Below are 22,473 nucleotides of genomic sequence, written 5' to 3' on the forward strand. Positions count from 1 at the left end.
TCAATGCCAATATTGGCAGCAGGAAGTCAAAGTTTTGCAGGAGGCATCCATGGGAATTTTCTTTTTTGATTTCTCACAAGTGAAATGGGTTGCCTTCATCATTTCCTCAATGTGTCTTCAGTGTGAACTGAGAAGGTTTGGTTGTCCCAGGGGTCCAATCACATTCCCATCCCTTCCTGTGTCCCGAGCCTTTAGCTGGTGTAAATCAGGCAAGTTGATGAATGTCACTTTCAGGGGAAGATAGGAATGAAGAGGGCGCTGATAGAAACAGATCCAAGAATAACTTCTGCTACTGTGGGTGGGGGTGGGGAGGCATTATAGCCCCATAGGAAGGACCCCCTGACCAGGGAATAGTTATTGAAACATGCAGAACCCACTAGCTCAGCGTGAATCAGTGGCATCTCCCACCTGACCATTGTGGTAACTGTGCTCTAAGTGTGCGTTCTGAGGGAGTTCATAGGCCCACCGTGTTCTACCCTGAACTGACCACAATGGTATTGGGTTTGACATACTTGGAACTGCCTAGCCAGAAGATGCTCTGGAAGTCATCTAGTCTGGGGAGAAATTCCCTCTACAACATATCTAAAGATCATTATGCCTTTGCTTGAGAGACTCCAATGAAAAACCTCACCCCCCCCCCCACTCCATCCTCTGGCCTCTGAGGCAGCCCATTCTACTTTGGATCAGCACAGAAGGTTTGGGACATTTTCCCCTCAATGTCAAGTCTTTATCTGCCCCTAAGTCCCTTCTGCCCCATTATTCCTCGCCCTTGGGGGGCTATCTCTTTTCCATGTGATAGACCTTCAATAATTATTAGTTGGTCCCTCTACTCCCCCCACCCCACCCCATAATCCTCTCTTCTCCAGGAATTATCGCATCCTTAATAACTTTAGCAAGTCTTCATAGAAGATGCCCCCCTCCCACATCCTTATAGAACATCACAAAGGAGGAAAAAGAGATGTCCAACAATTAGGAACTGAGTTCTCCTTTTGCCACATGTACTCCCCCTAAGCTTCCCATTACTTCCAAAATCAAACAGAAATCCTCTTTTTGACTTTTCAAGACCTACATAATCTGTCCACTTTCCAATTCTTTCCCTCCATACTCTGTGATCCAGTGTCACTGGTCTCCTGACCTTTCCAGATATATATATATATATATATATATATATATATATATATATATATATATATATATATATATCACTTCATTTCCCATCTCCCAGGCTGTCCTCTGTGCCTCGAATGCCCTTCTTCCTCCTCATTTCCACTTCCCAGTTTCCCTGGCTTCCTTTAAATTCAGCTCAAATCCCAGTTCTCTAGGCACTGGTGCCTTCCCTAGTATGGGTGATCTTTGAGGACAAGTCTAGAATTTTGCCTTTCTTTTCATCCCGAAGGTACTTAATGAATTCTTGTTGGCAGACTGTAGGTACAAAGGATAAGGGCTACCTGGTTGACATAGAAACTTCGAGGAAGAAATCCCAAGTATTTGTTTAATACTCTCTGAGAAACCCTGTGGGCTTCTGAGTGTTTTACTTTTCTTTTTCTATGGGGGTGTATTCTAAATTCCATTTGTATTGTGCTTTTGGGGTTCGAAGTCTACTGGAGTGCCCTTTGGTATAGAGACCCAAAGGAATCTTACCTGGCTGTCCAAAGGGTATCGCTGATGTGACAGGGATATATGGAGCCGTTTTGGTGTTCCCTGCATAGAAAGGGACATCTGGCATTTTATCCAGACCCCAGTTGGATGGTCTTATGTGCTAAGGGAAGCGTGGAGGAGATTTCACAAAGTTTGGTTTCTTACTGAAATGATTCCTAGTTCCCACAGACCTGCTACTGGTTTTGCTGTAGCCTTTGGACTCTGGCTGAGTGTAGAGTAGAGGAACCCTTTGATGGGAGAGAGAAAGGCCGAAGTTCCCAGCCTATCTCTAGCCAGTAGGCTAGTATTGCTACATGTCAGTTTGATATTTCACTTAAAGGTGGAGTGGTTTGTAGTGAACCCCAAGTTCCTAATCCCTGTGGACAGATTCTTACATGTTCAAAGAACTCTGTAAGGGATCAGGCTTTCCCTCAGAATAGGGAGGCATGGTTTTCATTTTAAGACCTATTAGGGCACTGTAAAATGATGCTTGTGAAGTTGAATTACTGTATTTGGAGTATAGGAGATTATTAATTATTGAATTTGATGACTTACTGAAGTCCATAGCCTTTCCCAGACTCTTTAGCACAAGCCCCATAGATGGGATTCACAAAGGATAATATAGTACCCCCTCCAATCAATACTGACGTTTGAACTTTGGCCTTTGCCAAGCACACTCCAGTGGATTTGTGAGGGCAGCAAATATTCAAACTTGGAGGAGTGTGTAAATCGAGTCAATTCATCTAATAGTTTAAAGTAAGTGACCAGATGCTCTGGCCTGATCCCTTTGTTGGGTGAGAGTCATCAATCAGCCAGAGGTACAGAGCTAAGTGGGGAGAGAGCCACAGGGTTTGGACTAAGTGTGACAAGTCCTTGATCACTTTTGTTGTCTCTGAAAGCCTTTGGCTGAACTGCAGTGGTGTACTTCAGAAGTTACTCAGATTCCTGGAGGAAATTTGGTTCACAGCATGGGTCCTGTGCAAAACAGCTAGATTGTTTACAACACAGAGGTTAAGGAATCTAGCAACTTAACAGTGGAAACCACTCACCAAGTCCCTGAGAAAGAATCACTCGGGGGTGGGGGTTGTGGGAGTAAGGTGTCGTTGCATCAGTATCTTTCTCCCTCCTTTTGAACTTTCAGAGCACTGAAGGAATTACACTTTTCATCTGTGTCCTATAGCATCCCTGGGACAGTGGTGTCTTCAGTGGGATAGAAGATGTGATGAGGACAGGTGGATTCAAGGCTCTACAAGAAGCCCAGCAAACAAGCTACAGCAGACCTCAGGGGCACTTCCAAAGTTCCATTGTTTTTCAATATATCCAACACTTTGTAGCCCCATTTGGGGTTTTCTTGGCAGAGACACTGGAGTGGTTTTGCATTTCCTTCTCCAGCTCATGGTACAGATGAGGAAACTGAGGCAAAGAGGATGAAGTGACTTGCCCAGAGTCACACTGGTACTAAGTGTCTGAGATGAATTTTAACTAACAAACATTGGTCTTCTGATCTCTAACCCTATCTACTGCATCTCCACCTAGTAACCCTAACTGTGATTTGCCTCCTTTGCTATATGTGTGCTTTCAGCTTCAAGTCGACTTTTTCCCGGGCCCTGAATGTACTGGTGGGATAATATGTCATAAACTTTTTTTTGGATGGGGAAGGAGGGAGTAGAGGTAAATAAGTTACCAATTTCATTACCACAATTAATATTCATTTTTTTGGCAAGGCAGTGGGGTTAAGTGGTTTGCCCAAGGCCACACAGCTAGGCCGGATTTGAACTCAGGTCCTCCTGACTCCAGGGCCGGTGCTCTATCCACTGCCCCACCTAGCTGTCCCTAATATTCATTTCTAAATGCAAAGTCAGGTGAAATGAAATCAAAAGATAATGGGGGGTAGGATGCACACTGTGAGGGACTCCTAAGGCTACATGATTATGTAGACACCACCCCCAGCCCCTCAGAATCTCCTAGAACCCTGAAAGAAGATGTAGCAAGCACTCTCTGGGCACCCACAGTTGGGGTCGGGAAAATCACTTCAGAGTATTCTCTACACTCAGATGGGATGAGCTTAAGCCCCCTCACCCTCCTGGCTGTCCTTCCCTCGATGCTCCACACCACTCCTCAAAGATAGCCCCAATACTGGAGACGATACTGGACTATCTAGGCTTAGTCTCGGATACTACACCTCCCTTAATGCAGTCTAAGAGCTTCTTCTCCTTTTGGTGGCTACATTACACTGTTGACTCTTGAGCTGGCGGTTCACTAGCACCCCTAGGTCTTTTTCAGAGTCCAGCCATACCTCTCCCACTGTCTTGTTCTTGTGAGTTGATGTTCTGAACACATGTAGACTTTATGGTCATCACTCTTCAATTTCATCTTAGTAGAGTTGACCCCACTTTTCTTCCAAAGTTTATGCTCTTTATATGAGACATTTATTATAAAAAAAAATGCTGTTTGTTTGTTTATTTTAAAGTACAGTTCCCTGGATCACTCCACTGGAAGACTTCCTTCTAGTTTGAAACAGAACCAGATGCTCTGGGTCTAGAAATCAAAATCATGCCCCCTGACACCATCTGTCTAGGCAGCTGTTCACTTACCAAATCTGGCTTTTGGCAAAGAGGCAGATTTAAGCTTGGCATAAGAACAAGGTTCTTAAGAATGAGAGCTGTACCACTGTGATTTAGGTTGTTTTGGGATGCACTTGCTACATCCTATTCTGTACTACAGTCTCTTTTAGGTGACAGAGTGGATAGCGTGCTGATCTTAGAGTCAAGAAGACCTGAGTTCGAGTCTTGTTTTAGAAGGTTACTTGCTAGGTGACCCTAAGTCACTAGCAGTGAAGCTTTTATGAGATAATACACGTAAAGCACGTTGGAAACCTTAAAGCCCTATATAAATGCTAGCGATCATCAGGATTTTATTTGTCTGTGTGCCGTCTCCCATTGGACATCTAAGTTTCTTGTTTTTCTTCATTGTATCTTCAGAGCCTGGTATGAAGTGGGCATTTCATTATGTTTATTGTATTGAATTCAATGGCTCCTTCACCATCCTGGTCACTCCCTTCTCCCCTCCCAAATGAACCACTCTGAGGAGAGGCAAGGACCTGGGACAGCGACTGATCATGGAACTGAAAAATAGGGCTGCCCTCACCAACAAGCAAGCCACTGACTGTCACATTTACATCCCCACAAAAAAGTCACACTCAGAGTCGATTAGGATATTAAGATGAATAGATTTAATCTTTCTTTCTTATTTGTAAAACAAGACACATTGCATATATAATGTATATATCTGATTTGTATATATACTATATACAGACATTAAAAAATGGTTCCTCTATGAGGATGAGAGGCAGATGATGGGAGAACCTGGAATGTGACAGGCACAGAAGAGGGAAGATGTGAAAGAAGGATTCAAATGGGGAATCTGTGGCTATGAAAATATGGGAAAGAGGAGAGACCAGAGACCACGCAGGGCAGCTCCCCCACATTCTCTGGTCACAGGGGAAATCTGCCCCTGCTGGCAAGCTTCCTCTGATCCATTTGGCTACTTGGTCTTGGGGGTCAGGTAAGGAGCAAGGGGGTCTTCTTCCACAGAATTTGACCCTCTTGACCTTTGCCAGAAATATTCACCACCCAGGGAATTTTATTGCACTGGGGCATTGGGGATCGATTTAAAGCACAGTGTACATTCTAGAAAAGTTATGGAACAATGGGAGCTTTTCTGTGGGCTTTTAGAATAATCCTAAAAAAAAGTGGACAATGGTGATGGATGGGTGGACAGTAATTGATCTATGCAGGAGGATAAAGCCACTCTGTTTCATCCCTACAGTGGTAGGGAGACATGGGGACTTTGGGGTTCCACTCCTAAAGGGCTAGGAATCCAGGAAGTATAGTGGAGGGGAGGATTTGGAACAGTGTCAAGTCTGCTCCAGGTTTTCCTGGAGAGAGGGAGGTGCAGGGATGCACCAGATAAGGCTCTCAGTTCCTCAGGAGCTCTCATGCTAATGCCTGGGAGCTAAAAAAAATTTACCCCCCCTCCCCTGGGTCCCCCATTCCCAGTTAAATCCAATGGGCACTCTTGTCTGAAGGAGCTGTTGAGAGATGTTATCTCAGCCAATGGGAGTAGTTGGCCCTTCTGTGGGGATTGAGAAAGGAGCTCTGAGAATTCAGACATAAAACCAGGTGCCTTGGCCAGAGTAAGGGAGTAGATTGATAGCTGTTAGCTCACTAAGGGCCTGGGAGTTGCCCTGCCCGGCCAGCCGGTCACCAGGCGGCATGCAGGTCTACATCAGGGGGCTGGGCACCCTTGTTGGGTCCAAGGCAGAAGGGCTCCTTCCGGCTGCTAGCCGGCAGCTCAGCTTCTGGCTCGTGGGCAAGCAGGCACCAACTAGCCAAGGGCCCCATTGCCACTTCAGGGCGGGGGGTCTGGCTAGATTGGGCACTGAGACTCGATGACCTTAGGAGGTGGTTCCCATCGGTCTTCCCACATGATAGCTTGGGTGCCCAGCTTGCTTGGGGCCTAGCTTGGTGGCACACTGCTCCTATCCCCCATGGCAGTTATAGGTGCCTTGACTCTGGGTTGTTCTCAGGGGGGAGGTGTGGGGCACTTATTTGTGGGGTGCCTGGAAGTCAGGAGCCAGCCCACTTTTCCATAGGATAAGGCCCCATTAGGCTTAAAGAAAGGACAGGAAGTGAGATGGGTATCACCTCTCAAAGCATGACCTCACTGATAAGGGTTGGCTGGAGAGTCGGGGCAGGTGTATATGTGGCAGGGCAAGGGGGAAGAGGGCACCTAGGCAGCAGCTGCCTGGAAAAGCCTTGACCAAGATGGGAATTCGATCTGCTTCCGTGACATGAAAAGCCTCTCAGCTCTGTCTGGCCTGGCAGACACTGAACCGTGTACTGCACCAAGGCTGCTCAGAGGTCAGCCATCAGCTCAGGAGGTGGCATGGTGGGGTGGGGTGGGGAGGGGCAGGGCAAGAGCAGGGAGGGAAATCAAGGTTTACTTGTTGATCAGGGTCTTCAAGGAGCGCGTGAATGTGCTCATAACAGTCGCCGATGTCACTGGCGGGCGCTCCGACACTGGTCCTGTGGCCCCCACTGGCGCTACTGCCATCTGTTGCTGGTTCAGGGTCCGGGCTGTGGACTCTTCGGCAGCTCGCAACAGGAAGGTGTAGTTCTTCACAACCTCTTCCACTTTGACCAGCAGCTCCTGACGTTGGGCCTCTGAGCGAACGATATACACCAGCCGCACAAAGGTCTCAATGAGGCCACTTAGCACCTGGAAACTGCCTGTGATGGCGGCCAGCATGTGTGTGGGGCTCTTATCCACTGCCGCCACTCGGCGGCAGGAGGCCCGCAGCTCCTTGAACTTGAGGGCCAGCTCCTGCTTGTACTGGGAAAGCTGGGAGGTGTGGGGCTTGGAGGCCCGGACCTCAGGGTTCACCACACATTGCCGGAGGACTGCCAGCAGCTCGTTGGTGTCCAGTTGCACAGCCAGGAAGCCATCAGGCAGGGCATAGACGTGGCCCTGCAAGGCTGTGATCTTAGCTAGGCTCCCCTCAAAGGTGGAGATCCTCAGGTCAATCTCTTGGGTCTGGTTGTCTTCAGGGCTGCTACTGCAGGTGGTAGCATCCAACACCTGGAGGGTATGGCTCACCACAGGCACCACCTGGTCGTCCAATTTCATCCCGGGCAGGAACTGCATGGGGATCGAGTAGGAGAGCTCATCCTTGCCGTCACTTCCATCATCAGCCATGTCACACTTGCGGTAATAGAAGCAGTAGCGGATGGAGCAGCACTTGTCCCCTTCGCCATCCTCCTCCAGATCAGCTGGGCCAGGATACACCTCTTCTGGAAGGGAAAATGTGGCTGTTGCTTTGGGGCCTTTGGCCTCAGGAGTGACTTGGACATAAAAGGGGTCCCCCAGGGACATCGGCTCATGGGGCTTGCCCTTGAAACCCACACTTTGGGGAAAGCCAGCATCTGCCTCCTTAGGCAGCTGCCCTAGGGGCGGGTGCTGGTAGATGTCAGAGGTCAGAGAGGCCTGGTCACTCTTGTCCAGCTCACTGACACTATAGCGGCGCATTAGTTTCCTATAGTGTGGGGCTGCCATGCACTCCCCCCTAGAAGCACAGGTGGCCAGGCATGACACACCACTCTCGGGCTCTGATCGGCATTCCTGGGACTCCAGGCTGGTGGAGCGAACTCGGCAGCTCTTGGCGGGGCTACTGAAGCTCCAAGCTGAGGGGGCCTCTGGGCGCTTCGGAAGGGGGAGGGCTCTGGTTCTCTCTCTGCCCCGGAGCAGCTCGGGAGTGGGGAGCTGGGCTGCTTGAGGTCTCCCTCCTCGGCAAATCCGCTTACAGTCGCAGCTGCGTCGCTGCTCCCGGGAGATGCCAGGCACCTGCTGGACAGGGCTGCTCCGCAGCTGGCAGCTACAGCGGCTGAGCCCTGAGGGATGCAGATACTCCGGGGCAGGGAGGTCCCCCTTGCTCTGGGGCTTCAGGAGCTCTTCCAGGAATTCCAGCTCATACTGTTTTACCTTCTGTAGCTGGGCCTGCCGTTCGTCTGTCTCCTTCTTCATCAAGGATGGGAAGGTGGCAGAGAAGAGATTCCTCAGGCGGAAGGGAGCCTTCAAAGACTTAGGCTTGGTTGGCCCGTTGGGCTCGGACTGAGCCCCGTCCGGGGCCTTGTCAGGTTTCCTGGAGGGCATCGTGCTTGCCTGCCGGCCACTAGCCCAGAGCCCCAATGAGCTCGGACCTCTGGGCTGACCACTGGAGCTCTGGAAGGTGCCAGGGTGGCTGGCTCGGGGGCCTTGGCCACCATCTTCCAGTCGACTGTTTTCAGTCTGCCCTCTTTCCCCTGGACCCGGGGCAAACCCCTGCTTCCTAGATATTGAGCTGACTCCCTCAGACCCTTCCCTGCTCCCCGCCTCTCCACTGACCTGCTTCCTGAGGGGCTCCTGGACCTTTCTTGGGAGGTAGCTTTTGGCAGGGAAGCCCTGAGTAGTGAGCTTGTCCTCCTCTATGAGAGAGAAGCGCAAGGGGTCAGCCTGGACCCTAGAAGGGGCCTTGGCTCTGGGTGACGCCTCTGGGCTAAACTGTCCCCTACTCCGCTGCTGCTGCAGCTGCTGCTGATAACTGAATGCAACTTCAGCAGAACTGGGGCTCCCCTTGGCTGTGAGATTCTTACAGATGCCACCACTGCCCGCACTGGGTCCCTGCTTCCTCTCTCCCCTCGGGGTGCTGTCCAGGGCTGCCCCTGGGGAGGCCAAGGCCTTATTCTGGACCACTTGCTGCAAGGCTGCTGAGAGGATGGTTGGAGTTACACTGCCCTTGGAGTCCAAGATCAGCTTGGGACTCAGCCTTACTTCCGTGGGCACATTCTCCCTCAGCTCTGCTCCCTTATCTCCACTTAGAGCCGAGGGGGAGCTCCTCAGAGACATCTCCAGGGCAGCCTTAGGGTGATCAAGATCTTTGCCTTCTGCTCCCCAGGGTATCAGGCCCTGGCTCCGTGGCTCACTGCTGAGCTGAGAGGCCAGGGCTGGGTGCATTGCCAGGGCTGGGGGGAGCTCACGGTGTGTCTGGGCTTCAGCCGGCTCCAATCTTCTCCTGCCACCTGTGGGGCCAGAGCCTTGGCCAGGGAGGGCTGCTTTTCGAGCCGCTGCCACTGCTGCCACAGGACCAGCCTCCTGGCGCCCCAGAGGGTATGGGGATGTAAGAACAGCTTGCGTTGCACAGCTTGGGATCCGAAAAGGTAGGTCCTTGCGGGCCATGAGGCTCTCCTTGTTGATGTGCTGGGCCAGGAAATAGGTAGCATTCTGACGTTGCTTCATGGCGGATACCATCTCAGACATGTCTGTCAGCTCGGATGAATTGGTCTCATGGCCAGAGTCCAGAGATGACTCAGGGGTGATGGTAGCCAGCACAATCAGACCTGGACAAACAAGGGAGGGAGGGGTAGAGAGGTTAAGTAGGGCTGGTCTAGGCAAAGCCCAACCAACAGTTTTTCAAGGTTGGGCAAAACCAATATAGAAGCAAAGAATGTTGGACTTGGAGGGACAAGAGAGTTCAGAGAGTCCAATTTCATTTTACAGATGGGAAAACTGAGGCCCAATGAAGTTAAGTGACTTCTAGTTAATGGACGAGCTGGAACTAGACAGGAATTATCTTTGGAAAAGATAGTTTGCCCAACTATCCTCCCCCACGCAATGAGAAGCAACTTGAGGCCAAAGATTGTGTGTACACAATGGGCACATAATAAATGTGGAAGACAGGGCAGTACACTGGAAAGAGCATTGGCTTTGGAGTCAGAAGACCCAAGTTTGCATCCTAGCTCTTCTGTTTATCTCCAGTGTGACCCTGGGCAAGTCCCTTCTCTGTACTGTCCCTCGGATTTCTCATCTATATTAATATCAACTCATATTTATGTTGCCCTTCTCATAATAATTGAGGCAATTGCTACTATCATTCCCTGATAAGGAAAGAGCCCGAGAGAAGTGATGAGAATTAAGTATCTGAAGTAGGTTTCAAACTCGGGTATTTCTGACTACAAGTCCACTAAGCCATACCACCCTCTCTGCAAAATGACAGAAGTTCTTAGGTTTCCTTCCGAATCTAAGTCTTATTATCTCACAGGCCTAATGTTTGGGATCACTTTCTGTTGAATTAGTGTAGAATCCAGGTCTGACTCCAAGGCCACTGGTCTTTCCATTGTGCTATGGTACGATGTCTTCTTGGGAGAAAAGAGAACAAGGGTAAATCAGGAGCCATGAAGGAAATGAAGCAGGAATGCAGGGGGGGAGGGGGGGGAGAAGTAGGAAATGGGAAGGAAGCAGCCAGGGGTGGGGTAGGGGTGGGGGTGGGGGTGGGAGTAGAGAGGAGAGTGGACTTTTTGATTTTATACATTTTATACAGTGCCAGCTATATACAAACCAGTACGCCAATTCACACATTCTTTAGGACTCAATAGCTGGGCATCTTTTATGGTAATTATCCCGAAGAGGGCCACTGACACTTAGTTGAGTTCGGCCACCCCAGTAGACTGCAGCCTGAAGACCTTGCCCCTTGAGACGGGTCTGTTAACTGACTACCTAGAGGCCATCTCTAAGGCTTTATCCCTGAGGTTCAGCCAGTGCCAGCTTTAGCCAATCTGAGAAGGGGACATGCCCTGGGGACACAGTGCCAGGTCCTTTGGAGTTGAAAAGGGGAAGCTGTGGGGGCGAGGTCAGAAGTCCTCTTTCCTCTGCAGTCTCTACTTATCGTGTTAGCTGTCTTGACTCCCTTGAATCCACCAAAATAATGGATGTAGAGTGCTTTGCAGGCCTCACCCTAGTCTATTTGCTAGTAATTATTACTGCTGTTGTTCTATTGAGAAGCATTTCTAGGGTACAGGACTAACTGGAGACAGACTATCAGATGATGGTCTTTGTCCAGTCACCCTTCTACCACTTTCTGCTGTTTGCCCGTAATTCCTGTTCTCTCTACCAACACCACCCCCCGTCGTCAACCTTCATCTCCCATCTTGTCTCCTTGTACCTTTTCTCCTATCATTTTATTTGCTCATTCTTAATTTTTTTTCCTCATTTTTTATATATACACATGCGTATGTCTTTATGTGTGTGTCTATATTTTTATAGAATTTAGAACTGGTAGGGTTCCTCTCGTTCAACTTCCTCATTTTACAGATCAGGAAACTGAGACCCAGAGAGGGGAAGGGATTTGCCCAAAGTCATAGAAAGTAAGTAGGAGAGTCTCTAAGATTCAAAGTCAGACCCTCTGAGTCCAGATTTAATTCTCTTTCCATGATTCTGTATTCTTTCTCTGTATTAAAATACAGGGACTTGAGTGGGAATGGACAGGTGCCTTGTTCTTGAGCCAGTATCTACTTCAGTATTCTCATTTTACAAAGGAGGAAACAGGTTTACAGAGAGTGAGCAGCTCATCCAGAGTCATACACAGGACCCTAAATTTAGCTGGAAGGGACCTTAGAGGTCATTGAGTCCATAGAGGAAGAAACTGAGCCCCAGAGAATCTTGCTCAGGATCGTACAGCCAATAAGCAGCAGAACAGGGAAGGAAAGCCGGGCTCGCTGACTCTAAATTCACTTCCCAGACCATACTGCTGGGCTCTCTACATGGGTTTGAGTGCATACCTGAATATTTGCTGCAAATGGGAGTGGGGAATTCCTTCATCCCCGTTACTGATGGCCTTTTACTCCCCTACCCTTAATCAATTTGGTGCTACCTAATCTCTTCCACTCGCATGGTGGCCCCCCTTCTCTTGACTCCCTTGGATCTAAGGACCAAACATGGTGATTAGATAGTGATTAGGGGGTACAGGATCTGGAGTTGAGAAGACCCGAGTTCAAATGTGACCATAGATACTAGCTGTGTGACTGTGGGCTAGTCATTTACCCTTTTGTTTGCCTCACTTTCCTCGTATGTCAAATGGCAATGACAAGAGCACTCGCCTCCCAGGGTTGTTGTGAGTATCACATGAGATAATAAGTTTAAAGCATTTATTGAACCTTAAAGCCCCCAATACATTCCAGCTCTTTTTTTTTTCCTGTAAGCACTTTGCAAATCCTTGCTCGAGTGCCATCTTTATTAACTGTTATTATCAAGATCAATGTCAGGGATATTTCTAGGGGAATGGATGAGCCAGGGAGAGCTCTAGCTAGGTCACTGCCTCAGAAACACTGCTTCTCACCTGGGCCACTTCTGGCCCTGGCCATCACACAAATACCCAGTTGGGGAGTCTCTCTGGTTACACTGAATCCAAGGAACAGTGGTCCCACTGTTGGGATGGGGCCTAGAGAGAAGGGAGAGAAGGCGAGAGAAAGAGAGAGGGAGAGAGGGACAGTTCATTACCTGCTGTCTGTGGGGGTGGGGGATGCGGACAGTCCTCCGCTGCTGCGAGAGCTTCCAACGCTTGCAAGGTGGACACCAGGGCATCGTCTAGCTCTTGAGCATGGTCTCGGACGGTTCGAGTCTGCACGCTGTCAATCAGAGTCACTGGGATTTCATCGTATAAGATTCCACACAAGGGTCGACCTTGCTCCTGGCTTTGGGCCACACGACGCTTGGGATCATCCTCATCAGAACTGTTGTCCCGGAACCCAGGGGGTGGGGCGGCAATGGCAGGCAGCAGGGAAGTGCTCTCATCTTCCTCCTCTTCCTCTTCCTCACTTCCAGGGAGAGGGAGGGACATGAGATCCACCATATTGTCACAGGAGGTCCCAGGCCTCCTGCTCTTCCGGGAACCCAGCTGATTCTTGAGTTTGGCTTTGCAAGAATCACAGTAGAAATTTAGGGCCTCAGCCCCAAGGGTATTATCTATGGTATAGGCCCGGGCTCTGCTGGTACAGGGAACCTGGACCAGCCTGGTGGTATCGTAGTCGTTGGCAGCCTCACTATAACCCTGGCCAGAGCTTTTGGATGTTGGATCCGACTTGGTTCTGGGTCTGGTCTCCTCAAAGAAGATTACATTCTCATTGATGTCTGTCTGGTTCTCCCTCGCCTTCCTCTGCTCCCGCATGTGGAGGTAGCAGAAACTGACAAGCTCTGAGTTGGCAGTTGGGGGGCCCTGTGAGCACGGCTTCCCAGGACTGGAGACCATGCCGCCCATAAAACTACTCTCCTTCTTCCCCAGGTGGCCCCCAGTGACAGGGTGGTGGGCATTTTGCATGTAATCTAAACCAGAAAAAGAACGGAAGGGTCAGACCAAGCACCCAGGATTGCTGCTGAGCAAGGCTGTTCTATGTCCCCTTAGCATCATCAGCACCTTGCTCTGAGCCATCCGTCTATAGGTTGAAGAGTCCCAAAGGAGAGGGCCCTCTGACTGAAGCAAGTGAGCTGTGCCAGTTCAGGAATCCTGGGTGGTGGCCATCCAGAGGAACTGCTGCTATGCCTGTTGCCTCTTGAAATGAGGAAAAGGCAGGCACAACTGGCCTCTTCTACACGGATATACCTAAAGAACTTGTGAAGAGTGCCGAGTTCTCTTCTACTCCCTTTCCTTAGCCCTTCCTACCCCACCTCCAAATGTTCTTTAGAGTCCCTAAAGTCAAGCAAAGCTATCTGATCAATCATGAACACAGTGTGGAAATAGCACATGCTGTTACCCCTCACCCCAGAAGAGTTTTCAAAGAATGAGATGTTTTAAGGAGTTCCAAGGAACAAACCCCAATTGGCTGAGATTTGCACTTGGGTTAAGGTGTCAGAGTTGACACCAAACATGGATAAACATGACAGGATACTGTAAGAGATTAGAGTAGCTACAAATCATTCCACTAACTAGCTTTGTGACCCTGGGCAAGTCAATTTTAACTACTCTGGTCCTCAGTTTCCTCATCTTAAAAATAATTAGAGGGGTTATAGCAGGGTACTTCTAAGGTCCTCTCCCACTCTAACACTTTAAGACTCTATAAGCAAACTGTTTATTTTGAAAAATGGGAAATGGGAAAAAAGTGAAGGCATTGACTTAGGACATAATTAACTTGACAATTTTTAACTCGTGCTAAACAGTTGTCGCAAAGGAGACTCTAAGCACCCAGATAACCCCTCGATCAGCATTTAATCCTTTTTTACAGGTAGAATAACATGGTAGCCAAAGTTTAGAGTGCAAGCTCGTAGGTAAAACACTATGTTTGTAAAATAGCACAAGAAATTGAAGAGAAAACAAGATTTGGGAGCATTGAACACGAGACCCAGATAAGCCAGATAAATTCAAGAGCATTGACAGATGAATCTAGAAAGAGGATAACAAAGAGATGAGGAATGGAAACAGTTCTGCCAACATTTTGATAGCAAATTATTCTTGTTAGCAATAACGATGAAACCATATCTGAACTGTACCCATTAAACAATGTGAAAAAGCAATAATGGCATCTGGGATGATGAAGTCAGCAAGAGATATGATCATAGACTTTCAAGAGAGAAGTAGGGTAGTGAAGTAGAAAGAATTCTGGCCTTATGGTCAAATCTCAGTTCTGATACATACTAGCTACATGGCCATGGGCAAGTAGCTTTGTTTTCAGTTTCCTCATCTGTAAAATGAGGAATACTTGCATGGCTAGTATCATGAAAACACGCTTTGCCAAAGGTATAGAAATAGGAGTTTCTCATTCATATTTATAAATCTTTCTGATTTAACATGAGCTGTTACTATTAATAAGGTTAGGTGGGAGGACTTAACCATGGCATCTCATCCCTTGAGGTCAAGAAGTTTGGAGGCATGGAGGGAGGAAGCTCAGGACATAAAAGTAGGTGGTGAGGTTATCTGCTGTGTCTATGTTTGTATAAATAGAGGCCTGTAGAGAGAGGAAGAGAGAAGTGAGGTCTGTCAGTAAGGCAGATGGGATTGTGTCATGCCTACTGTTCCCTCCCTTCCTTAACATTTGAATACAGGTGAAATCTGATCAAAATGAAAGAAAGATGGTAGTCATGAGAAAGGAAAGATGAAACCAAGGGGGGAGAGAGGTCTCAAAAAGGTAGCCTGAGAAGTATAAGTAAAAAGGAGGAGGGGGATGTTACTGCTAGGTGACTAGCCCCACTACTCCTGCCTATGTTGCCTTGGTGGTTGTGATCATGGCCATAGTAGTGGGTGCGGTGACTCACTGACATGAATGAGTTACAGCTCTTTCTCCTGCCAGGTACTCTCACCCTGAGTCCCTCTGTAGGAGGGATGCCCTGTGCCCATTCATCACAATTCATTTTACTGAATCATAGCTCTAGAGTTGGAAGGGACCTTGGATGTCAGCACCCTCATTTTACGGATGAGGAAAGAGAATCAGAGAGAAGTTAAGTGACTTGTCCAAGGTCATACAGTTAGTAAGTGTCTGAGGTGGGATTTGAACCAAGTACACTGCCCTGCCCACTGCACTGTGCTGCAGTTCTTTCCATGTACATCTCTAAACCTCCTTCTAGGCTATACTTTGTGCTTAAAAAGTCCTCTCTCCCCCATCCTCATTTTCAAAAACTTTTGAATTTCAGGAAGCACCAAATCCCATCTCCAACAGAAAACCTTCCCAGACTTCCCAAGAGAGAAGGGGAGTTTGTACCAGATGACTTCTAAGGTCCCCCAGTTCTAACACTTTTTGAATCTATAAGCAAGCTATTTCCTTTGAAAAATAGAAAAAAAAATGAAAACATTTCTGCTCCCCCCAACCCCAATGGAGCTATGATCCCATTGATGGGGGTATTCCTTCCAGCAATTCAGATCACCATCCTTCCATGCCTCTCTATCCTATGGGACTCTCATACATGTCCTTCCCTAAATCTATCCCTGGGCCTCTACCCAACACTCTGATGGCTGTCTTCTAGATCTTTTGAGATTGAATGGGCACCAGTAAAGAACATGGTCTACTCATTGATTATCCTTCACTCTTGCTGTATGGCTAGCCCATCTCCCAGTCATAGGAGTCTTTGATGACTCTCTTATGCTACTTTCCCTGGTTAAGTCTTTGTTTGCAATGTGTTTGCGATCTGCCGTCTTCACCATGTGCCTCTCCTTTGCCCTTTGGATTATCCTCAGCTTTAGTTCCTTGGAGACATGTCACCTGATGACTCACAGTCATAGGAACTCACCAGGATACTGGGTGCTAAAAAGATAGGCTTTTATTTCAAGGAGAAATTGGGCGAGGGTCATTCAAGGTGTTGTGTTGTTTCCCCAAAGCAATTCATTCCACTCTCCTTGCTTGTTCAGTTCTGGGTCCATTTGCAGCATCTCTCCAAGCTCTATGTATCAGTGCACAAGCTATATAGGTAGCTGATTCAATTGTATCCTTCATCCACTTGGTTCCCCCTGTTTGGATAGTTAAGCTAAACTCTCTTGAGTGATTATGGATCATAGGTAGGAGACAATGGAGTGTTCCAGGGCCTGATACAATCAGCACAATGTTGTCCCAAACAGGAGCAACTGCAAGACCACAACACCCATAGAGAGTCCTTTATTCATTTGGACTCTGCACAGGCCTTCTTCCATGCCAGTGGGGAACAATTTGGGTGAGCATGTGATTTTGGGTTTTATGCCTCACATTAAATATTAGTAATCAGAGAATTGTGGAACAAAGGTCTTTCTGTTGTTCCATTTTTTCAAGGAATTTTATACAATGTTGATATACACATGGGAAATACCTTGCAGGGGGAGAGTTTTAGGGTATTTTGCCCTATTAAGTCAAATGCTTTTTTTAATAGTCCACAAATAATGAACACAGGGGAAAATGTTTTGTTTTCTATCCCCTTTGGTGGGATTCTAAAGCTGTAGATTGCTGTGACCTGTTATCTGTGGAAACCTACCTGTTCACTTTTCTTGAGGAGTAAATTATTCATATATGAAATTTAAAGACATGGAAAAGTGTACATAGAGGTCAATAATACAGGCCAATGGCCTTCCCCCATGCCCCCTTCAGGTTCACCTTTGGTACCTTTCTATTTTTCAGATACTTTGAGAACTTATTCTTCCACATCCTCAAAATTGCGTCATCTCCAGCATGAACCACCTCCATTCATACTTGCTTTCATCCAGTTCCTTTTGGCATCATTGTTCAGAGTCATTGTCATTCCCTGATGCAGCACAGCCAGGACTGTGATGTTAAAAGTCCTAATGTGGTAGTTGAACTGTCTGTGATGGTGAAAAGTATTATTTAAAAAAACCTTTGCAGATCTTTTCCTCTTTCCTATCTTTGTTGTTCTTTTATCTTCATCCTCATATACTCTCAAGATGTTGCTTAGTTGGATCTTTCACCCATCTTTCATTAAACTGGTTTTTTCCTCTATTGCTTCTCACAAGAGTATACTGCAGGCAGCTCAGCCTGGCTCTGGAGCCAATTGTTAAATTTTCTATGGGCGTATTTACAGCTCAGAAATGAACAAATGCTTTATTGATTTATTGTTTTCATTATTGACTGTCTAGACTTAAGAAAGTGATGGAGAAAATGTTAGATTTAATGCAGGTTAAAGTTAAGTGTGTCAAGTGAAGGTTTTTCCAGAAACCAGTAGTTAAATATTTTACCAGCACACTACCAGAGAGTGTTCATAATCTTCCACCATCCTTCTCAGTAAGATTTTGCAAATGAATTTGTATTCTAAACCAATGTTGTTCTTGCTCTGCTTATCTCCTAAAAGAAGATCCATGTTTGTCTACTGAGGTCATTTCTAGGCTCTCTTGGTGTCATTGTTATGGTCATTGATTTATTTGAATTCAACTTAGGAAAGTACTATAATCACTGTTGCTCTCTGTTTCTCATCCATTTCTTATTTTTGGCATCAATGATTTGTCTATATAGGTCAGTTTGTAGTTGATACTGGTATACCCATATCATGTTAAAAATCTCACTGTTTCCACCAAGAAAGTGGCATGAGGCAATTTGCCAACATGTTCAAATGCTACATAAAGAAAAAAGGCTTCACAGTAAGTTATGCCCTAATTTTTACAACCATCACCCAGTAAAATACGCAACAGGTACCATTTGTCCTTATGTTGTCTACCATGACCTATGCCTAGATGACAGGCTTGGAACAATATAAATAGGAGGCAGCCCCTCAGCCTAGGCTCTCCTGCAGTCAAGGCCAGGCTTGGAAAATGGCACTTGCAGATCCCAGAATCTAGTTACCCCAGAGTCAAGGACCTCCTTGGTGGATCTGTCCTAAGGATGTGATAGTGTGTACTTCCTTCTCATTCACTAGTCCTTTAAATAAAATTGCTCTCACTTCTACCTTCACTTTTAACTGTTAATTCTCCCAACACAAACCACCTTCCCTCAGTGACACTGCTTTTACTTTCAACTAAGTTTGTGTTGACTGTTTCTCTTGGAAATCTTGGGTCCTTTCAGAACAATCCTGCATATTTTCCCTATATTTATTCTTTGTTCTAGTTTGGGGTTAATTTTGACCTTCCTTCTAACATGTTACAAGATAGTTGCTATAGAAATGACTCTCACATTCATAATGAGTCATTTCATATCTGTGAAAACATTATCACTCTCTTTTGAATTTTCTTTTTTTACTGTGTTATTTGATATTTGTTAGGTCTTGGAGCTTCCCAATTCTTTTCTCAAAGGAAAGGGTTTTTTTAAAGAAAAAAAGATAGGCATAAAGCTTTTGTGTGTTCCATATGCTTCTCTCATTCCTTACTTCTGAATTATATCTTATGGTATGTTTTCACACACACACACACACACACACACACACACACACACACCCTCCCCAGCATTCCCATATACCAATCTTTGTATAGGAATCACTGAGTATCAAATTAAGGTATGATCGGCATAAAGGTTGGATGGGGAAACTCCAACCAATCCAGTTTGGCACCTTTTCTACCACTTACAGTCTTAGAGAGAGTTGCCTATGGCACTGGGTAGTGAAGTGACATGTCCAAAGTCATTCAGCCAATATATGCAAGAGGCAGGGTTATCTATACACCAAAGTTTATATTGACTTAATTGCACTACTTCCTGGACCTCTGCAACCAATATTTGAATATGAGATGGAATCATTTTCAGGTCTTTTTACAAAAACTTACCATGGACACTGCAATATGGTACAATCAAATGTTCCATGACAATGTTTCTCATGGCCTTTGCCTCTGTAAGGGGAACCTATGAACCATTCTTCCATTTCACTGCCATTTCTGTCTATCTTCTCATTTCATTTATTGGGAGAATGTAAAACCTTGCGTGAATTAGTTCTTCTAGCATTTGACCACCAGCTAAGTTCATACTTGTAGACATGTCTAAAAATAGGGTGATTCGAAGCAACCTCTTCCACCGTCACTACAGAATCAGAAACGGGGGAAGGCTACTTTGTACTTAATGGTGTTTCTTGGCTTGCCACGGCCAATTCGATTCAGTAAACATTTATCAAGCACCTACTATATATTAGGCACTGTGCTAATTACAAAAGAGGCAAAAAATAGTCCCTGCCCTCAAGGAGCTTACAATCTAATGGGGTGGGGGGTAGGGGGAGGATAATATGCAAAATATAGATCCACAAATCAAGCTATATACAAGATAAATAGAAAATAATTTGAAAAGGGAAAACATTGGAATGAAGAGAGATTGGAAAAGTTTCCTATAGAAGGCAGGATTTCAGTTGGGATTTAATGGAAACCAGGGAGGTCAATAGTGGGAACAGAGAAGGGAGAGTATTCCAGGCATGAGAGATAGCCAGAGAGAATGCCCTTGATTGAGAAATTGAGGGTCTTGTTTGTGAAACAGCTAGGATCACTGGATCAAACAGTGAGGTATAAAAAGCCAGAAAATGTAGAAAGAGGCTAGATGATGAAGGGCTTTGAATGTCTAAAAGAACATTCTGCATTTGCTCTTGGAGGCAATAGGGAGCCAGGGAGCCATTGGAGTTTACTGAGTAGCAGGTGATGTGACCAAACTTGTGCTTTAAGAAAATCACTTTGGTGGCTGAGTGGAAAATGGAAAATGGATTGGAGTGGGGAAGAGAACTTGTGGTAGGCATACCCCTCACCCCAGCAGTGATTACAATAGTCCAGGGATGAGGTGATGAAGAGAGAAGGGGGTGTATCCAAGAGATGTTGCAAAGGTGAAATCGTTAGGCCTTAGCAGATTGGATATGGAGAATGAGAGACATCCAACCCTATCTACAGGAAAAGTCAAACAATTCATATTACCAAGTAAAGATCTTACTGGCATGAGCCTCTCCAATTTTCTAGGTTGGGCCCCAGAAAACAGACACAGTCTGGGATACTGAAGCTTTGCCAGTGTGGGAGAAACCTTTCACAGATTGCATTTTGATGGCAGAGCTTACAATAGTCTAGATACATCAGCCTACCATAATTAAGAATCATGGTAGGGCTAATTAAACAGAAAGTTCCTAAGGCCACTTGTGCAGAATGTAATGATATATCTTCTGCATTTATTAACTATTTATTCTCAATGTTGAATCACTCAAAGACAACCTTTTTTTTTTTTTTTTTTTTGGAGGCAATCAGGATTAAGTGACCTGTCCAAAGTCACACCACTACTAAGTGTTAGAGACCACATTTGACTTCAGGTCCTTTTTGGTTCCAGGGCCACTGCCCTATCCACTACAGCGCCACCTAGTTGCTCTGGCATTAACTATTAAGTAATTTTTTTTTTTTTTTGTATTCACTACTTTGAATGGTAAGAAAGATGGGAAAGATGCCTAAAGACAAATAGGAGTCTTTATATAATGGATGACTTCCTTTAGGTTTGTACATCAATTGCCTTTGGGTAGATCAAATAACACTTTCTCAATTACTTCTATTAACATTCCAGAACTGTTTTGTTGACTAGCCCAAAGTTCTTTCCATATATTAGAAACTCCTTCCAGTAGACATTGTGGTACCAGAGGAAAGAGTACTGATTCTATGATCAGAAAACTTGGATTCAAATCCAACCCCTGATGCTAACTATCCATATGACTTTGGGTGAGTAACTTAATCCTAGTGAGCCTCAGTTTCCTCATTTTTAACATGAGGTACTTTCCAGTACTATATCTGTGATCTAAGGTGTTGGACCCTAGCTATTTGGGGGCACATCATATTCTAGAAACAAAGAAGATATTTCTACCTCCAATGTAGGATTGGACTAGATTTCCTCCAGTCAATTCGGAGATCGCATGATTCTAAGTATTGGGGAGACAAAAACATGGGCAACTAGCTTTATAGCTCTTCTGGGCCACAATTTCCAACGGGAACTTTTTTTTTACTTTGAGAAAGATTTTATTTCTTTTGAATTTTACCATTTCTCCCCTAATCTTGCTTCCCTCTCCCCCCAGAAGGCAGTCTGTTAGTCTTTACATTGTTTCCATGGTACACACTGACCTAAGTTGAATGTGATAAGAGAGAAATCATATCCTTAAGGAAGAAAAATAAAGTATGAGAGATGGCAAAATTATAATAAGATGACATTTGTTTTTTTAATTAATGGTAGTAGTCTTTTGTCTTTGTTCACACTCCACAACCAACAAAAACTTTTTTAAGGGTCACATATAGAATTTAATATTTATTTATGACCACAATACAATCCATATTGCCAATGAGTGTAATAATAAAATGTAACATTGCTGCATAAATGGCTTTTGAGGGTTATATGTAGCCTGTGGATTGACACACTTGTACCAGAATGATCCCTAGGGGGCAGCTAGGTGGTGCAGTACATAGAGCACTGGCCCTGGAGTCAGAAGGACTTGCGTTCAAATCCAGCTTCAGACATTTAATAATTACCTAGCTGTGTGACCTAGGGCAAGTCACTTAACCCCATTGCCTTGCAAAAACAAACAAAAAAAGAATGATGACTATTTAAGGGGGAACTGTGGGTAGAGTGAACATTCCTTTGTAATATGAGTAACCACTACCATAATGTATATTGTAAGGTGCTACAGAAATGTTGGTTCTTCTTTTTTTACAGATTTAAGTTTTTCATCTAAAGATAAAACCCTTTGATCCAGAAGGCCTATTGAGTTAGTGTAGCATTTTGTTGGAATTTTATTTAAATGAATGGAAAGGGCATAGATCTGAGTCCTGGTTTTATCTCTAATTACTTGTATGATCATGAAACTCAAACTTCTCTTGTCCTCTTGTTATATGTGGATGTATAAGTGGATGAAGAGACTGAATTCGTTTGAATGATCTCTGGGACCCTTTCTAGCTTGAACAATCCAATGATTCTCTGAGCTCTTTGCTTGACATTGCTGGTCCCAATCCTGGCTTTGACTCTAGTGAACAAAAGCCGATACCCAGACTTTTGGCATGGAATCAGCAAATGAGGCAAGGACATTCTGAGGTCAATGGGAAATGTAGGAAGGTATCTGCCATGCATTCCAGCTCACCCTATTATTGCT

General features: G+C 45.7%; 1 protein-coding gene across 3 annotated transcripts in view; it reads right to left on the bottom strand.

The window, feature by feature from the left end:
- Positions 1-4,904: 4,904 nt before the first annotated feature.
- FRMPD3 (FERM and PDZ domain containing 3) overlaps positions 4,905-22,473 on the bottom strand; it is a 111,651-nt gene continuing 94,082 nt past the window's right edge. For all 3 annotated transcript variants that reach the window (XM_074201801.1, XM_074201803.1, XM_074201802.1), the window contains exons 12-13: positions 12,508-13,329; positions 4,905-9,572 (exon numbers count right to left, since the gene is read on the bottom strand). In XM_074201801.1, the coding sequence (XP_074057902.1) occupies positions 6,640-9,572; positions 12,508-13,329 (3,755 nt within the window). In that variant the 3' untranslated portion in view covers positions 4,905-6,639. The remainder of the gene's footprint in view (positions 9,573-12,507; positions 13,330-22,473) is intronic.

This window comes from Macrotis lagotis, chromosome X (assembly GCF_037893015.1).
Source record: "Macrotis lagotis isolate mMagLag1 chromosome X, bilby.v1.9.chrom.fasta, whole genome shotgun sequence".
NCBI classification, from domain to species: Eukaryota; Metazoa; Chordata; class Mammalia; order Peramelemorphia; family Peramelidae; genus Macrotis; species Macrotis lagotis.